This window comes from Xiphophorus couchianus, chromosome 8 (genome assembly GCF_001444195.1).
Source record: "Xiphophorus couchianus chromosome 8, X_couchianus-1.0, whole genome shotgun sequence".
Taxonomy (NCBI): domain Eukaryota; kingdom Metazoa; phylum Chordata; class Actinopteri; order Cyprinodontiformes; family Poeciliidae; genus Xiphophorus; species Xiphophorus couchianus.
Genome location: NC_040235.1, coordinates 15130306 through 15150024, shown reverse-complemented (window position 1 = coordinate 15150024; position 19719 = coordinate 15130306). Strand labels below are relative to the sequence as shown.

Genomic DNA, 19719 nt, shown 5'->3' with positions numbered 1-19719 from the left:
GATGCATCTAATAAAAAGGCAAAATGCAGGAGGTTTTTAATAATCGAACTGATAAAAGGTCATAAGTTTGTACGAATAAATTGTTCAGCATTACTGGTAGTAATGCTACGGGTTGGACCTCTTTCTGAACAAACATGCTTGCTCCAATGGTCAAACAGCCAAATTAAACACTGCATTATCCTTCCTGGTTCTAATTTCCATACACAGAGCAGCAATGCCAAATGTCATTTCACACTACAGCAAGTATATGGAGCAAGATATTATCATTCTGGCACATTTTGCTGGGATTTCGACCACTTCTGCTTGTTCAGGCTCAACATGTAATTTACTATAATCTACCCGCTTCATGGAATAATGGAATTACAGCAGGACAAGCAGTGGACTTCCTCAGTTTATTTCCTCTCTGATGAAAACATGTTTACCCCTGCTTGACTCAGAAAAATTCGTTAAACAGACCGAGCTGTTCTGGGATCTCTGAGATTTCCATATGCATTTTAGTTGGACACTTATTTGCAAGTTAGTGAAACAAAAAAAATACTGTATAACATTGTTACAATTCAAAAATGTTCAGTATTGTGCATGTTTAAAGCCACAGTGTATGCAGGATTTTATATGGCATGCATACACTATGAAATCTAATTTTAACTAGAGAAATTAATACATATCCAAAGAAAACAATAAAGTGTGAGGTGATTTAAACATCAAGTCCCAGCAGTCTCCTTTAAATAAATATTAATCTAAGAGTGTTTCTCTTTAGTCAGATGTTTTGCACTCCTCCTCCAGATGGTTTGGATTCTAAAGTGGCTTTTTAAGAAAGTGCTTGGGGAATGTAAACTATGACAAAGTGACATAACTGGGCGAAACTGTCCCATTAATCATCTCCCAACACTCTTACTCTGCAGTTGTAATGTCAGCAGCCTTATCAGGGATCATCGAAACCATAAATTGCTCACAGAGAGAAGAAAGGATTAACTGTTGATCAGAGGGAAATGTTTTTGTTTTTTTTTACCAGTTGTGCCCCACTCTGTTTTCTGGGGCTGAGGAGTTTTAGAAGACAATATTAGCATTTGTTTATTTAGGTTATACAATTTTGAAACTATTTTTATAACCATCTTGATTTATTCTAAACACAAAATAAAATGTAACGAACCATAAACACGCACCACAATTACACACCACTTGTAACAACAAGACCTTTGTTGTTTCGGGTGTAATTTAGCTGTAGTTTATTTGCTCCATGAGACCAGAATTGTTTGATGTTTCATCGTGCATCAGCAACACACAGCAGATCATACACAGCTGTGGGACAGGGCTACTTTCAGACGGTTTTCCCACGATTAAAGCAAAGAGGCTCCTTTTTCCTTTGATGTGGTGATGAAATGACAGGATGGGCAAAGCAGACTTGAGTTTAGCTGTCAACATGTTTTACAGCTAGGAGAATGTGCGTGCTTTGGCTGCATTTGTCTCTGTCTAACACAAGAGATACTTTTCGCTCATTTCAAATATAGCCACCTCAATGATTACTTAACTTAAACTCGAATAACAGCAGACCACATCATCATCAGCAGCATTATGCTGCTTCCCTGTTAAATGCATTTAACAGACCATCTTAGAGCTTCTTCACCTTTTCTACTGTGCTGTCAAACTTGGATGCTTCAAAGCAAACAAATATTTACATCCAACAAACATAGCCTGACTAAATACAATAACAAACTTCAAAATGATATTTAAGAAAAAAAGGTTTTCCAAACCAACTTGAACATGTTGTGAGACAGGTTCTACTTAAGTTTTTGGGTTCTGGTAGCAATGAAGCCCAGTTGCTTGGATAATTGCTTTACAATATAGAGCCTAGGAGCCAAGTATTGCTTTTTTGCCTTAAAAATATACAAATTTCAGAAAATAAAAACATAAAAAACAGATCTGCAAAGTGGCAGAAACCTTTTTACAGTCTTGCCTTAAAAACAACAATAAAACAGATCAGTCCTCATGTGCTGCTTTCTCTGAATAATATGTATAATAGTCTCTGAAGCATCAATGAGCTTCAAGACCTAAAGTTTGCATTCAATAAGGCTTAAGATCTTTTAATATTTTATTTTTGGGTAACAAGAGAACAGAGAAGCAGCATCGAATGTCTTTGCAATATGCTAAGCATGGAACGACATGTGGAGACAATTAGTTACAGATTGTAATAACCTAGAATTAAGATTAAGTACTTCATGTTCTCTCTGTGTAGCATGTAACATTCATATACATAACATTGTGGCTTCACAAACGCCCACTTTGGAAACGACCTTCAGAAGACCAAAATGGAGCTGAACCTCAAAGTAAATTTGCATGAAATATGTTTTTTTACAATTTAAGTTAATGGTGCAATGGGAACTCTTCCAACTCTCATGGGTAACGTTTAGCTTTCCAATCATGCATGAGCATAAATCCAGTTTAAAAGCCTTTGCAGAGATTTTCTGTAATTACCAAGTAGATGACATGATGCTCAAACGATGTACATGACCAACAAGCTTACTCCTCTGAACCCTAAGACAGGAAAAGCAAAACCAGAATACCACAATACCACAGGAAAAGCAAAAGCTTTTGCTGTGGTATTTCCTGGTGGGTAGCTTTCAAATACTAACAAAAAAATTATTTGACCAGGTAAAGAATTTTTTAAATAAACATTTAGATTTCTAATACAGTCTTTTCCCTATATAAATGCATTTTTGTAGTTTTTTTCTTATACCGACATTGGTTACTCTCATTTTGGCAGTGCCTTGTTTGCTGTAAAGACAGTATGTTTATATTTGGTTGGAAAATCAATGAGGAAAGGTTTATTTGTTTTTTGTTATATTTTCAATTGCGATGGTGATAACCCTCAATGACACAAGAGCTGCACAGCCAGCTGCTGGAGAAGCAGTCAGTTGACCAAGTCAGAAGGGTACAGAATGTGATGTGCTTGGAGAAGGAGATCAAGGAACAGAGCCATTGTCAGCAAATGGCTTAGACCAGATCTGCATCAAATAACTATTCCACTCCTTCAAAGATATCTTTTGGACAAGCAAATTCATTTATGTTTTTATATGTATAAAATAGAGAAGTTATTTTTTTACTTCAATGTGACATCTTTTTGTCACATTTTCACTGTAATATTAATGTCTTGTGATATACTCCATGGATGTTATCTTTGTTAGGTCTGGCTCTTATCCTGATTGTTTCTAAAAGCTTTCATTGACAGCCTGTCCATTTCACCCTAAATCTGTAATTTATTCTGTGTATTAGCATCTCTTGGCTTTACCACTACAATACACACAAGCAAAATAAACTGAGAAGGAAAACAGTCTAAAAATCAAACTTGTAAAAAAAAGTGTATTTTATGTGCAACTGTTACCTTTGTAGAGTGAGGCTGAGGTTGCCTGTGCAGGCTTTAATCTTGTTCTGAGCCTCCAGGTGATTCATGCCTTCTGAGGAAATCCCATTAATAGAAAGGATGATATCTCCAATGTTCATCCCGGCTTTAACTGCCTTGCCCCCATCAGTCAGCTGCAGTGAAACAAAAAGCATAAAATGCAAGTCCAGCGTTAGGAAAACATAGTGGGTCTCAAAAGTTCTTTAGCAAGAAGTTGTTGTTTCTTCAATTCCACGCACCATTTCAAATTAAGTACTTTCATTTTCATTCCTAGAAACACCTTTGAGGAATTAAAGTTATGTAACCACATTTTGTTTATTTATGTCTTGAGCCCACTAATCATTACGATCTCTTTTCCCTTTCCTGTCGTATCTGATGAGATAGGAATCTTATTCTCTACACAACATTTATTAAATAAGACTGGATTTCCACTATAACAATCTGTACATAAAACACCCCCCACAAAATGTCACATAAACACATTACAAAATAAATCTTATTGAAGCCCCATGGTTTGAAAGCTTACAGCTTTCATTTGACACTTCTTGACTATAATGTAAAGAATATTCAGTCTGGACTGAAGCCAGTTCCAGCTCATTGTTTAGTTTGGGTGCTGAAAGTTTAATCTCTCTGAGTTCAACTGTTTTTCTAACTTGATATGTTTTTATGTGATCGCACATGAATATTTTTGTGGTAATTGTATTTGCATGCAGGCATGGAAAATTGTAATTATAATAGTCTGTAAAGAATTTAAATTTAATACGATCAACTGACAAAGCCGTTCTTGAATCAGGTTGAGGGTAAAGGCAAAGGTAGATAAGTAAGAGAGTTTTATTTCTAAAGCACCTTTCAAAAATCAAAATGATATAATTTTTACAATATTAAAAACTATGTGTTAAAAGAAGTGCACACACCATCTGTAAACACTTCTGACATCTTGAAGATTTGCCAAAGCAAATGAAAAGCGAGCAGAGCATAACTTTTTACTATGGGTTCCATAAAAATCCAGAAGTTGACAAAGTATCACCTGACGGTTTTCATTATGAAAGCTTCAACAGGGTCTTAAACGGAGTCTTGCACACAGAAGCGAGAGTTAAGACTGAAGTCTCAGCAGATCTTCCATCAATTTCCCCCATGCTGAGACTTGCATTTCACACATGGTAATAACGTCATAAAATCGTTACGACTGGACAACACCCTTTCAGGTGTGATGACTGATCTGTCATTATATACAAGCACCTCATCAATCAGTCAGCACTCTCTTAACACACTCAAATCCTGCACACCTATGCTGGCTGCCAAAAGGACTCTGTGTACTCATTATCTTATGTGGTCTTTATTACCTCCATAACTTTATGTCATTCTTCAACATGATGGTAGAATGTAATTCAATGTGACAAGACAACTAAATGAACTCTTCAAAGTTCAGTGGAAAGCAGAGTTTTTGGTTATTGTGCCTGTTCAGAGAACTCTGATTTCAGATATTGAAGTGAATGACAAAATCTATGATAAGTTCTAGTATCTGTTATCTTGAATCTGTTATCCTTGTCCCCACACAGTTGAGTGAAACTATTTATATGAACAAAACTGATAAGGGCAGAGAAACAACAAAAAAATATATCCTCTTTCCTCACTGCTAAAGAATGCATTCAGGTTGGGCAACTCTGAAATGTAGCCATTGTCCCATTGTGTTTACTCTCAACTTAACAAAATAGAGGAAAAGAATGGGAAGGGGAACGAAGGAACGAGGAAGTGACAGCATCTGTGCTAGAGACTGCCACTTTTTTTTTTTTTTTAAGTCTTGAAAAGTGCTTTCTTCCACTCACTTGTTACTTGATCGGTAGCAGGAAGTCTAGAACCCAAAGCTGAGGCTGATGTATGCATACCAACGTCTAGGGCATCTATAGTGCGGTTCTACCACTCACAAAAGCCCAGTGTGCAGACAGGCTCTTTGCTTTAACCAAATCACTCGCTCATTACTTGTGTGACGCACAGTCACAGTTACCTACAAGCATACACATAGATACTTTTAATCAAGCAACCCACATTCTCAGATTAATAATAATTTTTACAACTTGTTTTTCACGCGTTATGCCTTGTTGAGTTTCCGAAATTCACTAAGCATTGGCTTTACGACAGCACAAAGTTGCCGAAGAGAGATGACCTTACCTCGGCCTTTAATGCATAACAATGTCTATGAAGGACAAAAGTACCAATAGATTCTCAGACTCTCGTTTTGATTTGGAAAAATGTGTTTAAAATTAATTTTCTCAACTTTTAAAATCTCTTCTTTTATTTATAGCTCAGACTTTAAAGTCTTCTGAATCCCCACGGTACAAGAGAAAAGTAATTGGAATGCTACGCAATCATCACACTCACATTTCTACGCTTGAACAGAGCAGATAAAAATACTTCTTGGCTCCATTTCTTAATTCCTTAAGCATTTACATAAATCACAGACAAACATATGCATTGTCAACAATATTTAATGCTTTAATTTGTGGTGAACAAACTGTACTTTGTACATCCCAAATTCCCCCCCACTCAATCACTGTTGCTCTCATGTGGACACAAAACAAATAGATGTTGAGTAAGAATCTCTGGCATGTGCAGTCTATAAATATAAATCAAGTGAGGTCTGAGTGAGACTCATGACGGAAAGCAGATAAGCAATAAACAGTGATATTCACTGCTCTCCAAAGAGAGAAATAACACTGCGTTTACCAAATAGATTACCAAATCTATTGGTTTTGTTCTATAATTTCACATCCACCATTAAAACATAAAATGGTCTTTGCAACATAAAATGGAAAAGGCCATGTAATGGGTGTGTAAATATATAATTTAATTACTGGAGTGGTTGATGGTTATGCTTTTTAAATGAATAAGGGTATCTGTCCAGCTACGTTTACATGAATGGGATTTCAGGCATATTATAGAGAGGCTGCCGTTTCGTGGTTTCCTTCTCCACATTGGTGAATTTACTGCTGTGGAGTCACTAATAATGACTGGTTCTTTCACTGTGGTACTGTAAATGCAGTAAGATGCGAGCTAACTAACTGAGAAATTATGATAAATCTTACCAACATTGTCCAAAAGGAAATAATAATAATAATAATAATAATAATAAACATACAAGCAAGATGCCAAAACTGTAATCTAATCCTAGATGAAAAGATGACTAAAATACAAAACGGCACTCCATTGGTTCTACATGTGCTTCAGTGTAACATAGTCAAATTTAAGAAAATTTACTATCTACCTTCAATATTTTACTGAACAGCTTAGCTTGTCCAGTGCTTTTAGCTTCACACTTCAACACTACGAATACACTAACCACCTCCCTTGCTTCTCAGCGTGTAACTTCCTGCCTTCAGTGAAAGTACGAAGTAAGGAGGAGGATTGCTTCACATCTGGGACGTCATGCTACAGGAAGTATCTTGTGGTGGGAGCTGGAAGGCTAGTAAGCTGCATGTCACATCTGTGAAGGATGGAGTAAGACAAAGAACCTTATATGGAGAAGTCTTGAGTTTAAAGACCATGTCATCACAAACAAGGAAAGGCTCACGGAACCTCACTATGTCACAATGCTGCCAGATAATGTAGCTCTGAGTTAATCTAAAGCCACTCAAAAACAAGACACCATAATTAGGCATGAGCCAGTATGAAATTATGACGGCATGATAAGCTAAAAATATTACAGTTTTATGGTTTCATGGTATTATAATTCCAGTGCAAAAATAGGTTATTTTGCAGTTTCTTTAGGATGATTTGAAGTGAATGTATAGGTGTTTTCTGAATTGTGGGCTGATCTTCACTCTTTGGCATAACCCGTTGCTGCCAGAGCCACCGCTCTTCTAAAAGAGCAATTCGGACCAACGTGAGTTTAACTGGAGTCTAAAATTAGTCTCCCATTTAATTGAAAATACTTTGAGGCCTCATGTAGCAAGTTGCAAATATAGAGGATTGCTGTATATGCTTTACTTCGAGGGGAAGCATAAGTCCTTCAGTATTTAAGCAAGAAGCTGCAGTTCTTCTATAAATGTTGTGGAGAGTACACAGTCTTCTCACATCATCTGTTAGCCAGTGATTTAAAAACAAGCTCATAAAGATGGCTGGTTCTATTCTGAGGCTGACTCTGGAGAATGTTGTAGGAGGATTTTTTATAACAAAGAATATTATACACAACCCTGAGAATCTTCATCCCCAGCCATCAGCACCTGCAGCAGCTCTTTAATGGAATTGTATAATAATAGTGACAACAACATTTAATTTCCCTTTTATTGTTTTAAATTGAATCACGCTACTAAATCAGTAATGTTGAAGTTCCATGTAGTCGGTTTGTATTTATGTTGAACAGTAGCACACAGCGGGGGACAGGTTGCTCAAATAGCACAGGCTCATCTTCTCAAAGCCAAGCATCCCAATTAAGGACATGAACAGAGGTAGACAAACTGTTGTCATGGTTTGATCCCAGTCTGTTACTACATCAATCTGGCAGCTAGAAAACCTGAGATGCCAGGAAAACCTTAAAGGACCCCTTAGTCAAATTGCCATGACAACACAAACAAAAACACATAGCAAAGTACCGACCCGAATACTAAACGCTCTTTATAGACAGGTCCAGAAAAGAGCCAGCTGGTTTCGCTTCCTGAGCCAGAAGATATGGAAAAGTTTGAGCAAAGAGGCAGAACTGGATCCCAACTCCATGCTGTTCGGTTTGAAGTGAAACATTCGACAACAGCTTTCTGCTACAGTAAAAGAACAACACAAACGATACCCAAGGTTCTTCCAAAGCGTTATGCTTTCCTCTAAAAAATTCATTACTATGCATGCCCAACCATATTTTAACAGTGGCACAGAAAAATGCCAAAAGTTGTAGTCAAAGCTCTCCCCATAAAACAGATCATGAGCTTCAGCATGCAGGTTTTTTTTAGTCACATGGAAGAAATCATAGAAAAGTTTAATTCCTCCAAAAAGTTGTCTAAATCAAAATAAAGTGACACCACAGCTACTCTTTGTAGCTCTGCCATATTGCAGAAGGGAGCCTGAAAGCAGATGCCCTCCTAAAAGCTTGAGGCAGACACAAACCAATCATACCGGGATCAAACACATACTGCAGAGAACAGCTATCCATATGGAACCTGAACGCATCTCCAGGAGCCTGCACAACTGATGGTTAAGGAAAATACAAGCTGCTTCCCAGCTAAGCAGCACAGACCACAGCTTGTCTGTGTGGTTTCCGAAAATGCAGGGTATGTTTTTATTTTTCCTTTAACAGCTTGCTTTTATTTGTTTCTGAACCAGCACTTATGGTCAGGTCCAAACAGCCAACATAATCAAGAAGCCAAAGATGATATTAGGTTTTGAGTCGCAATATTTTCTTCAATGGAAGTCATTTTAACTAGAACTATGTTTTTGGGGTAATGTTTTTATATTGCATTCAAATTTTAAACCTTTTCCTTGAACCAGTTCTCAACCTGTCAAGAAGCAAAAAAAAATTCTAATAAAACAGACATGTCAGGTACTTTAAGCATATATAATACTTTTTTTACTGTAAGCAAGAACATTTCTAGTACAAAATGCTTCCTAGAGTAAGTTTCCGCAGTATTTCATGGTGGTTTATAGAGGTCTGTCGAGTCTGCGGAGAGGAAATTAAACTGCAGTTTTGGCCACCGTCTCGTGTGCTGGATTTAAAAGAGTTTCAGAAAAATGTCTGAGAAGAATAATGGTTGGTGAGTGAATGGGCTGTTTAAAGGCAGATCAAAGAGAGCAGTAAAAGACTGCTGCAAACAAAATTAAACTAACAATACTTCCAGAAAGGGCAAGTGTCCCAATAAATGTTGGAATATCTTTGGGATGAGTTTGGTCTAAAAAAGCTTAAAAAATATAAATAATCAAAGTTAACACTTTTTTAAAAAAGTATATTAAATTTACATCCAACCTTAATGTAGGCTACCAGGTTCATTTCTATGGCCTAATTCCTATTCAGATAGAGTGGAATTAACTTTGCCATACTAAAAATATAGTGACTAAAAGCAGTGCATTACTACAAAGCTTCCTGCAGAAACCAACCTAAAATTAGCCTGTCTGTTTTCAGAAAGTATTACAAGCCCTTACAACAGCAAATAAAGGGATAATAAAAAGAAACCGGCCCAACGGACAAAGAAATAGATTCGGCGCTGCTCCCCTAGCATATGTATTCCAACTTGGGAGAATAAAAAGCATTTTGAGAATATTTTCCAGCTCTGGAAAACAGTCAAAAGGGAACTCTGAAAAGAAGCGCAGCAGCCTTGTTCTAAATGATCTGGACGAGTCGCAGGAAAAACAAATAGCGGCACCCCTCCACACACATACAGAGACACACCCACGCAAAAGTATATAATTGAGTCCTAGCTCCATAAATCATTCATGAGGTACTGGGTGGTCCTAGTTTGAACAATTAACGGCACTGAATCAAGTTTGTTATTTAACAAAACGTCAAATACAATTTCAGTCTGAATATTGTAGTCTAATACGTGTGGTATTGGACTACAATGTAAAAGCTGTGCTACAACATTTTGGTGGAAATTACTTTTATTGCATCTCTTACAGTCATTAAGAGTTATTTTAAGTACTAAAGCCCAAAATTCCCTATATGGAAATCCCAATAATTGTCTGTGGTCATCCTGCAACCTACCAAAGCCTTACACTTTGTTCATAATCGTTGAATAACTTGCATATGGTAGGCATATGTAAAATCAAGTCATTATATCATTACTCTATGGCAACGTCATTTATCGGAGCAAAATAAGTTCAAGCTCTGATGTGTTGTCAACAGATGCATACTCCTCAACATGGTAAGTATATTTAACATCGCAGGTCTCTAATGAACCCAGAAACAAGCTTGAGGTCAACACAGTTTTCTAACTCACCAACTGGATGAAGGGATTAAAGGAGCAGCTAAACTTTTTGCAGATGTTTGTAAATGTGTCTTGTCCACCAACTCTAATGGATCGTTTCCAATAATGCTCACCATGTCTAAAATGAGATTAAATTATATATCATTCCACCACACAGCCAAGACACAAACCAACCACCAAATTACAAACCAAGGATAGATTCATTAGAGATTTTTGAAATAAAATACAGACTAGTAATAAGACATCACAAGTGGTGCAATGCTTTACTTCAAACCTCAACTGAAGCCTGTTATAGACACTACACAAATTAAGCAGGGTTGCACAATGCCCTGGAACCCTGTCACCCTTCTTTCACAAATTCTTTTATTTGTTTTTCCAATCTCTAAATAATCCTGCACCGCCCTACCTCTCTGAGCTTTTACAATGACTTTGCTTCTCCTGTTCAATAGGATCAGAAGAGTAACTTCACCTGCATGTGAATGTCAGAGAGGCATCTTTGCTGTTTTTCTTTAGATAACCTCTGAAAATACATTTTTATCCTTAGACTTTTGACTCACCACAATTGAGCTAATTTTATTTGTTAGAGTTGCTTTATAGCATCTTTTTTCTGTATTTTGTATCTGTGTTTTATTGTTTATAATAGTATAAAATATTTCTTCAGTACTTTGGTCAGGAGTGTGGTTCTTAAACTGCATAAACAAAATTGGCTTGGCTTCTACTTCTAAATATTTTTATTAAGTTGTTCACCAAAGAATTTTAAAAAAAACAATGTTTAAATATTTAAAAACACAAAATGACTATCATGTTTAGACTAATGACTGCATGTAATTGTCTGGACATTAACAGTCTCACCTGTCACTTGTTTTTTCCTACTGTACTAGTGTTGTTGAGGAAACTGCTGTCAGATAAGCTTCTAAATGAGGACGTGCTTCACGCTTCATTCATCAGCTGCTTTCATATTGACAAGATTTCCACTGACAACATAATGTCCTACATACCAATTATTATCACCGTAGCAAGACTTAAAAATAGCGTGGAAAACAAACATTGGCCTTTCTGTTCTCTTCGAGTGGCTGAGTCTGAACACTAATGGACACATCATCAAATGAGAGGCATAATTTCTTTGCACACATGATACGACATTCCGTAACTAATCCTGCCAACAACAAATAAACAGAGGAACTGACCTTGGTCGTGACACTCAGATTAGAGTTTCATAACAGGAAGTGGCGAAACCTGAGTGACTCCCCTCTCTTTCTGAAGAAGTACACAAAGCACAATCCGTACGGGTGTAGGACTAAATGGCAACTTCAGTTGTATTTGCTGAACTGCTAATGTAAACGGAAGGTTTCTTTTTAATTTCTGTAGCAGATGCTGTAACACAATGCTTGAGAAATGTCCTCCTCAACCAATATCATAAATTATGTTATTGTGTATATTCACGCCAACAAAAAGCCATCCAGCTGCCAGAACACAGATTGAAAGGTCCTGGTTAGTCCACTTTGAATTTATGTGGCATAACGTCCCCAAATAGTTATTACAGAACCACTGTGGCTCTCTAGGGTTACACTCAAGTGCTTCCACAGCGCACACCATGTCTCCTGTGTCTCTAATCAGGAGAAATACCAGAGAAGAGGAAAGGTCGCTTATCCCTCAGTCAAATGGCTAAATGACAATAGTCATTAACACCCATTTTCTTAATCTATGATTCATTTTCCAAATGGACAGATTATGTCTAGATCCTGTTATGCAATGTGATTTTGACAACAATAGGCAGACAGGAGGAGTGTAAAAGCCTTGAGCAACAGGCCACAAACTGTTGAATGAGCTGTCCAAATCCAGAAACAAGAGCCACACAAGAGGCAAATGGTCCTTTTGAAACTGAGGAAGCAAATGGCAAAACGTGCATGGGTTGCATTCCTTTGAGGTGACCGTCATGAAGTGAAGGGTACATTTGCGTGTGCGTGTCCATCCCCTACTCACCCGTGAGATGGTGAGGGGCAGGCAGAAGTCCTTCCCTCCTTGCAGTCTAAAGCCCCACGGGGCAGGGCTGGCCAGGGAGACACTGTAGCTGCTGCTCATGATGTACCTAGAAACACACATTTTTATCACTTTATTAGGCCTGTATCTAGAATAACAGAGTTTCAAATTTCAATGCATTTCATTGACATATAATGTGATTAACCTAATCAATTTAGAAGATCCAAAACAAAAACACAGATTTCAACATTTTCCATGAATAAAACACTAAATAAGTGGAGCACACATTTGTATCCATCTAACCTGAGTCAATCCTTAGCCAACTTTGAACACCCAGTCCTTTTTTTTTTTTTTTTTTTAAGAATTGGCGCAAGCTTAGTCAGAATGGATTTAGAGAATCTGATCAAAATTTTTAAGCATTAATAACCAAACTTGTCTGGAATTTGTCTAATTAATTAATATGCTGAGATTCAATTGCAAACCTTTCACAATATATCTGGCTGCATCTTTAGTCATTGTCTTAGTTGTGGGTTAGTATAGTCAAAAAGGCAAAATAGATGAACACAAAACAGCATCAGCAGCCACATTGTCACATTGGTGAAAGGTCATAAAGTCTCTTTTGGTCTCCTCCAGTTAGACGCCTTTCTTACATGCGTCTCCTATGTACCAGCCATGGCTTGTGGTGAACTTTAAAGAGGGCTTTCCTACAGTTTTCCTCCCATCATTCCTCCAAAAATGGTGTATTCGTGGAGTTAACAACCAGTGGTTATTCTGTCAACTGTTTTTTTTAATTGTTGCAGCTCCTACACAGTTACCAAACTTCTCTGTTTAATGATCTCTTTGGCCAACTTGTCCGTTTACGAGTAGAGCCATGCTTCAGCAGGTTTGCACGTGAATTTTCTCAAATACAAAAAAACAGATCTTACAGTTCTTTGTTGCATGTGTCCCCAAGTTTGGGATTCAAATTTATAACCAACTTGTCCAGTACGTCATCCCAGGTCTGTCTCCTGTGCTCCTCAGTGTCCATGATGGTGTTTGTTCACTTATGTTTTCCCAGAAGTCTTCATGGAACAGCTATTTTTATAATGCCATCAAATTTTTGACAGGTGAATTTTGGATTCAATTAGTGTAAAGCCTTACCTTTTTTTTCTCCTTTTCATTTAAAAACAATTGGAAATCATAAACCAGTCTCCTTTCACGTCACAATCATGCACTACTTTTTGCTGACCTACCAGTTGAATCCTTTAAAATGCCTTGTTTACAGATTTAATTTGGCAAAAGTAAAGGGTGGGGATACTTTTGCAAGGCATTATAATGACTAAATCCATTTTAGAGCAAGAATACATATAAGAAAACTAAACCTGTTATTTATATTTTGTCAACAAGATTCAAATGTCAGACTCAGCCGTTTCAGAGCAGGTATTAGTTGCTTAACAAGGAAAACTATCGGAATGAAGAGTGAAAGTGATTCTTGGCCTACTTATATTTTGAAATCAACAGATTGACAGCAAGGGGGGGGAAAAAGAAGATGAATGTCTAACACTTTGTGTAAATTATTAAATAATGTTGACTGAATATCCAGCTAAATGAATGTAAGGCTTGAAATAACTTGCAATATCTAATACAAATTGAGGGAAAAAACATGTTCCAGCAGTGATCTTTTTTATCTTAAAAAGAAAATGAAAACCATCTCAATCAGCATTTTAAAGCCATTCGTTGAGCACATTATGTCAGCAATCTGTCACTAGATGTTCTGCATGAGACAAGCAGTCTTTCTTCACGGGAAAAACAAGTGAAGCTACTTGTATACCTGCTTATTAAGGATAAAGAACCACGACTGTTTTGAACATAATTCAAACCAAGCGTAATCATGCCAACATTACACATAGAGGGTAAAAAAACAACCAAAACCAAGGCAAATAAGGCATTCTGAAAATTATGAGCTGTGACGGAAAGGCATCATTACTCCAGTCAAGCGGGCAACATCTTGAATTTCATCTTTCCTTTTTACACAGAGTCCACAAACTCATACCTCGGCTTTAGAGCTCAAGAGACAAGACAAAATGTCTTCCATGCATTCATATTTAGCCAACCCCTGCCTTTGTTAACCACAAGGAGCAAAGAGACAAGATGTCATTCCTCACACCACTGTTGTGGCGCTGGACCTGCACGAGAAAGAAGTGAAGACGAGACACACCCTTAATAGCGAGGGACTTGTTAGAACTCAGATTTCACTGGCAACTCAAAGTTATGCAAGCTTTCCAAGAATTACTATAAATCTAAAAACACCTCAGTAGCTCCTTATTCTCAAATATATGTGCAAATATATTAAAAATGCCTCAATTAGAAATTAAAAACGTCAGGAAGGCAGCAAGATGCATGCAAGCGTAAAAATATTTCATCCACCATTAAGTTTCACTGTCTAATGCCTGCCTGTTATTCATTCCTTTTCCCCTGAAACACTGAAGCTTTAAAATACTTACTGGAAGAAAGACTGAGGTCAAGTGTGGTGAAATGTGAAGGCTTGGTATATTGTAAAATTTATTTAAAGCGATAAGTGAGGAAACTGTTAAACCAGATTTGGAGAATACTGTTTTTTTAGAGGAAGGTGTGTGTTTGTGTGTCTGTTTCACAACTTCTGTCACTTAACAGTCATGTGGAAATGTTACCTTTGCCCCTACCAAACAGGAAGGGTGCATGCAGACACCAAAACTAAAACAAACACCTCGTGGTCTATGGTATGTTTACAATACTTGAAGAAGAAACTCTCTTCTCTCTTTTATCAATTGTTTCAGTCAGTAAAAGTTGTCTCTTGAGCTAGAACAGGTGATTTAATGTTTCATTTTATTCAAGAAATTACATATGTAATCCCCAGAAACACAGCTGGGTTATAAGACGACATGCCTTTCTTTCCCAGTGAATATTTCATGAGTAAAATGTTTTATCATCCTAAAGGAATGTCTTTTTGAAGCTGCCAGTCAGGCTGCCTCTGGGACAAAGCACCACCTGGTGCAGCCCGTCACCTGGTTTTGTTGTACCAGACGCATGGCAAATCAGGGAGCCTGTTTTCACACAATCTTCCATTCAAGCCTGAAGGAGAACAAGTGGATATGAGGAAAGGAGACGTAAAAGGGAGTAGAAATTGGGAAAGAAAGGATTAAAACTACATGTGAAAGTGACAGGGTAGCATGCATTGTTTCCCCAACTGTTATCTGGCCACAAACTGAGTTTTCCCCATTAAAATATAATTCATCCTAATATCACCATATAGTTTTACAATCTTCATGTCAGAAGTGCAGTTAATTTTGGGGGGAGCATGGGAAATGTTGGTGAACTTCCTTTTATTTTAAATCAAACAAATGACAATGACAAAAAAGAAAAGAGAACTAAAGTAGAATGAAAAATTATTGAGAGCAGGCAGACGAAGGTACCAAACATGCTAGTTGATTTAAAATGCCAGAGACTGTTTCCAGGCCTCTCTTTCCTTCATGGAGTGAAAGCATTTCAATAAAAAAAGATGGAGAAGGTGTTTGTTGCTGGTTACATAATGGATATGGGCAGATCTGGAAAGACCAGTGAACTATTGCTAAATCAAAAATACGTACTAGGTACATTAAATGAAGAATAAAGTTGGTGACAATAAAGGATTGTGTTTTGTTTTTTAAGCCTTGTAGTTAACTTAGATATGTTATTTTAAAGAACCACATAGAAAGCAATAGAAGATATAACCCAAAAACCACTGGATCTGAAGAAAGTCTTTTAGATTACTCAGATATTATGGTATATATCCAGCAGACAAACTAAAGCAGTGCTGGCTGAAAACTGCCATAAAGCCAGAAACATCTATGCCCATGCAATTTTTTTGCAAATACTTTGGAGACACGTTACCACACAGAATTCTGTGAATACTGATCCACAAATGGGGGAATTTGGTGTACAAGAAATAAGATGTATATATAAGCAAGTCTTTATAAAAAAAAAAAGCATATAAACAGAAGCAGTAATCCATCAGTTCAGCACTTTCTCAAATTACAGAGCTATTTCTGAGGCTTTTTCCATCTAAGGTGTGATTGCACAACATATCAGGGATTTCCTTTTTAAGCAAAATGAAGAGAAATGTAAAGAAGTCATAGTTCAGAAAAAATAACTTGGAAGCCATCCTTCACATTGTCAAATGTTTTGTTTACCTTCTCATTTAAGGACTGACCCATGAACCACCAATGCTGACAAACAGCTAATGCTCTGAGGCCTTAGAGTTCATATTCCTAATGTACAGCCCTTTGGGAAAACATGACTCTGAACTGTTCAGGCTTGCATATTTTGTAATATTTACTTTCACAGTCAAATGAATCGACTCATTTTGAAGTGGTGAGATTTGAATCACGACTCCAGTCATGACAGATGCACACATATCAATAGCATTACCTAATAAGGAAAGAACAAAGATTAGGCCCATCTCATGCCCCTGCTTGTTTTGCAATCCCTAATGATATCATGCATAGACATGAGCAGACACACCTCTCAGTGTTCTCACACAGATGAAAAACAGTCGAGATGTGCATCAGAATTTTTCAGCAACATTCATATCGACACATCTGCAAGTCTGAAAGAGAATTCCCCTTTTGGGCCTTATCTGTCAAGTTCCTATCGTGTTGGCACCACTGCAAACCATTTCATCCCCTTTTCCCAGATATTAGCTCAGACATTTAAATGGCTCTGAGCTGAATGGTAGGCAGAGCATTTAAATAGTTTGAAAAATGTTTTTTCCTCCAGTGTCTGACTGTAAAGTAAATAACGCATGCTGATAGGAACAGCTCGAATTTTTGCTGAACATCTCAACTTGTTAATGAGTTTAAAATTAGGTTATTTTGGAGAGGAAGCTGTATAAATACCATTAGGGTGCCTTTTCACATTCTTTCATGTAGCAACAACAAACACCAATTTGATCATTTCAATCTTTTGAGGTCAAAGATCCAGGGCAGCAATCAGTCACACAGTCCACAAATCTGACAGTGAGAATTGAAAGAGCGATAAGAAGAACCCCTATGTTGGAAAAAACCTCATGTGTAGTCTCATCTGCAGTTTACCACAAGGAGGACACTGCATATTAAAGAAAGTTTCATCAGAGAAGACCAAAACTAAGCCAAAATGGTGGTGGTATCATTGTGGTATTGGGAATGCTATTCTACAGTAGCAACCAATGCAGGGCAATCTATTAAGAAAACTTGTTAGAGGCTGCAAAAGACAGTGGACAGTAACTCTGTCACCTTGACAACAATCCTAGACATACAGTTAAAGTTACAATGTCAGGGTTTAGATGAAGGCATATCCAGGATGTCCCTGTCAAAATCTAAATCTAACTAAGAATCTGTGGGAAGACTTTAAGTTAAATGACAAATTAGAATGGGTGCACCCAAAAACATGTGAATGTTTATGTCCAATTTTCTTTTGGTTTCTCACATAAAATACTTTAAAAGAGTCTCTAAAGGTCCAAGGGTCATAAATGCCTTTACAAGGCACTGTAAGTTCCCTAATCTTAGGCCAGTACAGTAAATTTCATAATAAAATGAACCACCACCCCTGCAAACAAAGGTGCATTTCAACTGGACAAGCTTTTTCTTTAATGGTAATTAAACACGGGTCACCTGAACTGAATGCAGGAGCCGCTCCCCATCATGACCCCAGCTGCATGCGTCACACCATGATTGTGTCAAACCATGTTTTCTTCATGCGGTATTCAAAAGAAAGAATGTCTCCAAGTTTTGATGAGCACAGTGTGTGAGATTTGTCATCAGAAGTTCAAGTTTCAGACGTCAGGCTTATTTCACAGGGTTTCATGAGGAGGCTTTGCTGCTAGGTAACGTTACAGCGAGATATTGACTGAGTGGCCTTGGATTTACTGCACCTCATCACAGCACTTTCACTGAAAACAAAGGGAATCTCTTTGACTTCACTTAAAATGCTAAAATACGTTATATTAGAGCTCAATCAATTACAATTAAGTCAAATACTCCTGATAGGATCATCAAATGTATACAATTTAATCTTCAAACGTCTTGCCCTATACTACCTATTTTTAAATATCCATGTCTTACTATTGACATTGCTAGCTTATACACGTTATTTATTTACAGAGAAACAACTACACTGACGATAATGAATAATGTAGTCAGTCTGTTCACCCATGTGTTCACTTGGGAGAAGGTGCAGGACCGCACTGATAAAACACATGTCTAAGATTATTACCGCTCTCCTAGATTAAACTGAAACAAAAACATATCCGCCCAAAACGGATAATAACCTGTTTGTTATTTAAACGTTTTATTTTAAAAACATGTGATTTTGAAAGTCCAGATGAAGTTCTGGATTGCAGCTGCGTAGCGGGAACAAAAAGTTGCAAAAATAATGACGTAAATAAAAATAGTAACGTTGTGCTCACCTTACCTCGAGGAACCCGGGTTTGTGTTAAGAGAGAGGAGCGACTTCTGCCCGTCGATTCTCAGCCTCCAAGAAATGAAGTGAGTGGACCTGAAACTTCCGCCTTTAAGCCAGCCCTTCAGACAAGCGGGGAGGAGGGTCTACTACACCAGCTCCCTGAGGCCAGGGGCAGCACGACTGCAGGCAGGCAGGCAGGCAGGCAGAGGCTTGTCCTGAAGGTGAGACAGGGACAAAACGCACTGACTGGCCTGCAAGGGCAAAGCTAAGAGCGGAAAGTCACTTTATAAACATCTTTAGCTTCACTCTGTTAGTGGGACTTTTTTCTCATTAATGTGAAAAAAACAAACAAACAGTGTGCAGTTGCTTGGAGGATTGTTATCTTTAGGCTATTTGACTAAAGTTGCAGTATGTATTGTTTACAAAAATATGTTAAATAAAATGTTTCCATATTTGCTAAAACTGTCACTATGCTGTGATAGTATAATAGAGAGAGAGATCATCTGTGAAACGTTCTAGCTCTTACACCTCCTTCCTGAGCGTCTATTGCCATCTGACGAAATGCACACTCCAACCAATCAGAGCCAGGAGGAAGGTCTTAGCACTGTCAATCAAGAGGAGACACATGCTGCCAAGTGTGCTAATGGTAGATAAACAGCTCACGCTCCAGGAAAACCGTTGATCTGATGGCTATGCTAACAAGCCTTAGCATTAGTGGCAGACTATGCTGTGGTACATCACCTGCACCATAGCAAAGAGCAAGGGGAAGAGGGTGAGCGGCAAGTACACCAGAATGATTGACAGCATTAAGACTCTCCTCCTGGCTCTGATTGGTTGTTGCTGACTGAGTGGTGCATTTTCAGTAATTATTAACAAACAGCATGTTTTTGAAAGCACTTTGTTTTGTGTTTGGCAATCAGGTAATAGTTGAATTTATGCTTTCATGCATAAATGATCTAACCTGCATTATCAGTCATATATTATTGTGCTTGTCACATCAAACTG

The 19719-nt window shown here is 37.6% G+C and overlaps 1 protein-coding gene across 3 annotated transcripts in view; it reads right to left on the bottom strand.

Annotated features, from left to right (window-relative positions):
• pdlim5b (PDZ and LIM domain 5b) overlaps positions 1–18873 on the bottom strand; it is a 40378-nt gene extending 21505 nt beyond the window's left edge. Inside the window, exons 1-3 of one of the 3 annotated variants that reach the window (XM_028025300.1) lie at positions 18719–18873; positions 12283–12388; positions 3380–3531 (exon numbers count right to left, since the gene is read on the bottom strand). In XM_028025300.1, the coding sequence (XP_027881101.1) occupies positions 3380–3531; positions 12283–12381 (251 nt within the window). In that variant the 5' untranslated portion in view covers positions 12382–12388; positions 18719–18873. The remainder of the gene's footprint in view (positions 1–3379; positions 3532–12282; positions 12389–18718) is intronic. The other 2 variants (XM_028025298.1, XM_028025299.1) reach the window with 2 other exon arrangements.
• Between the last annotated feature and the right edge of the window lie 846 nt (positions 18874–19719).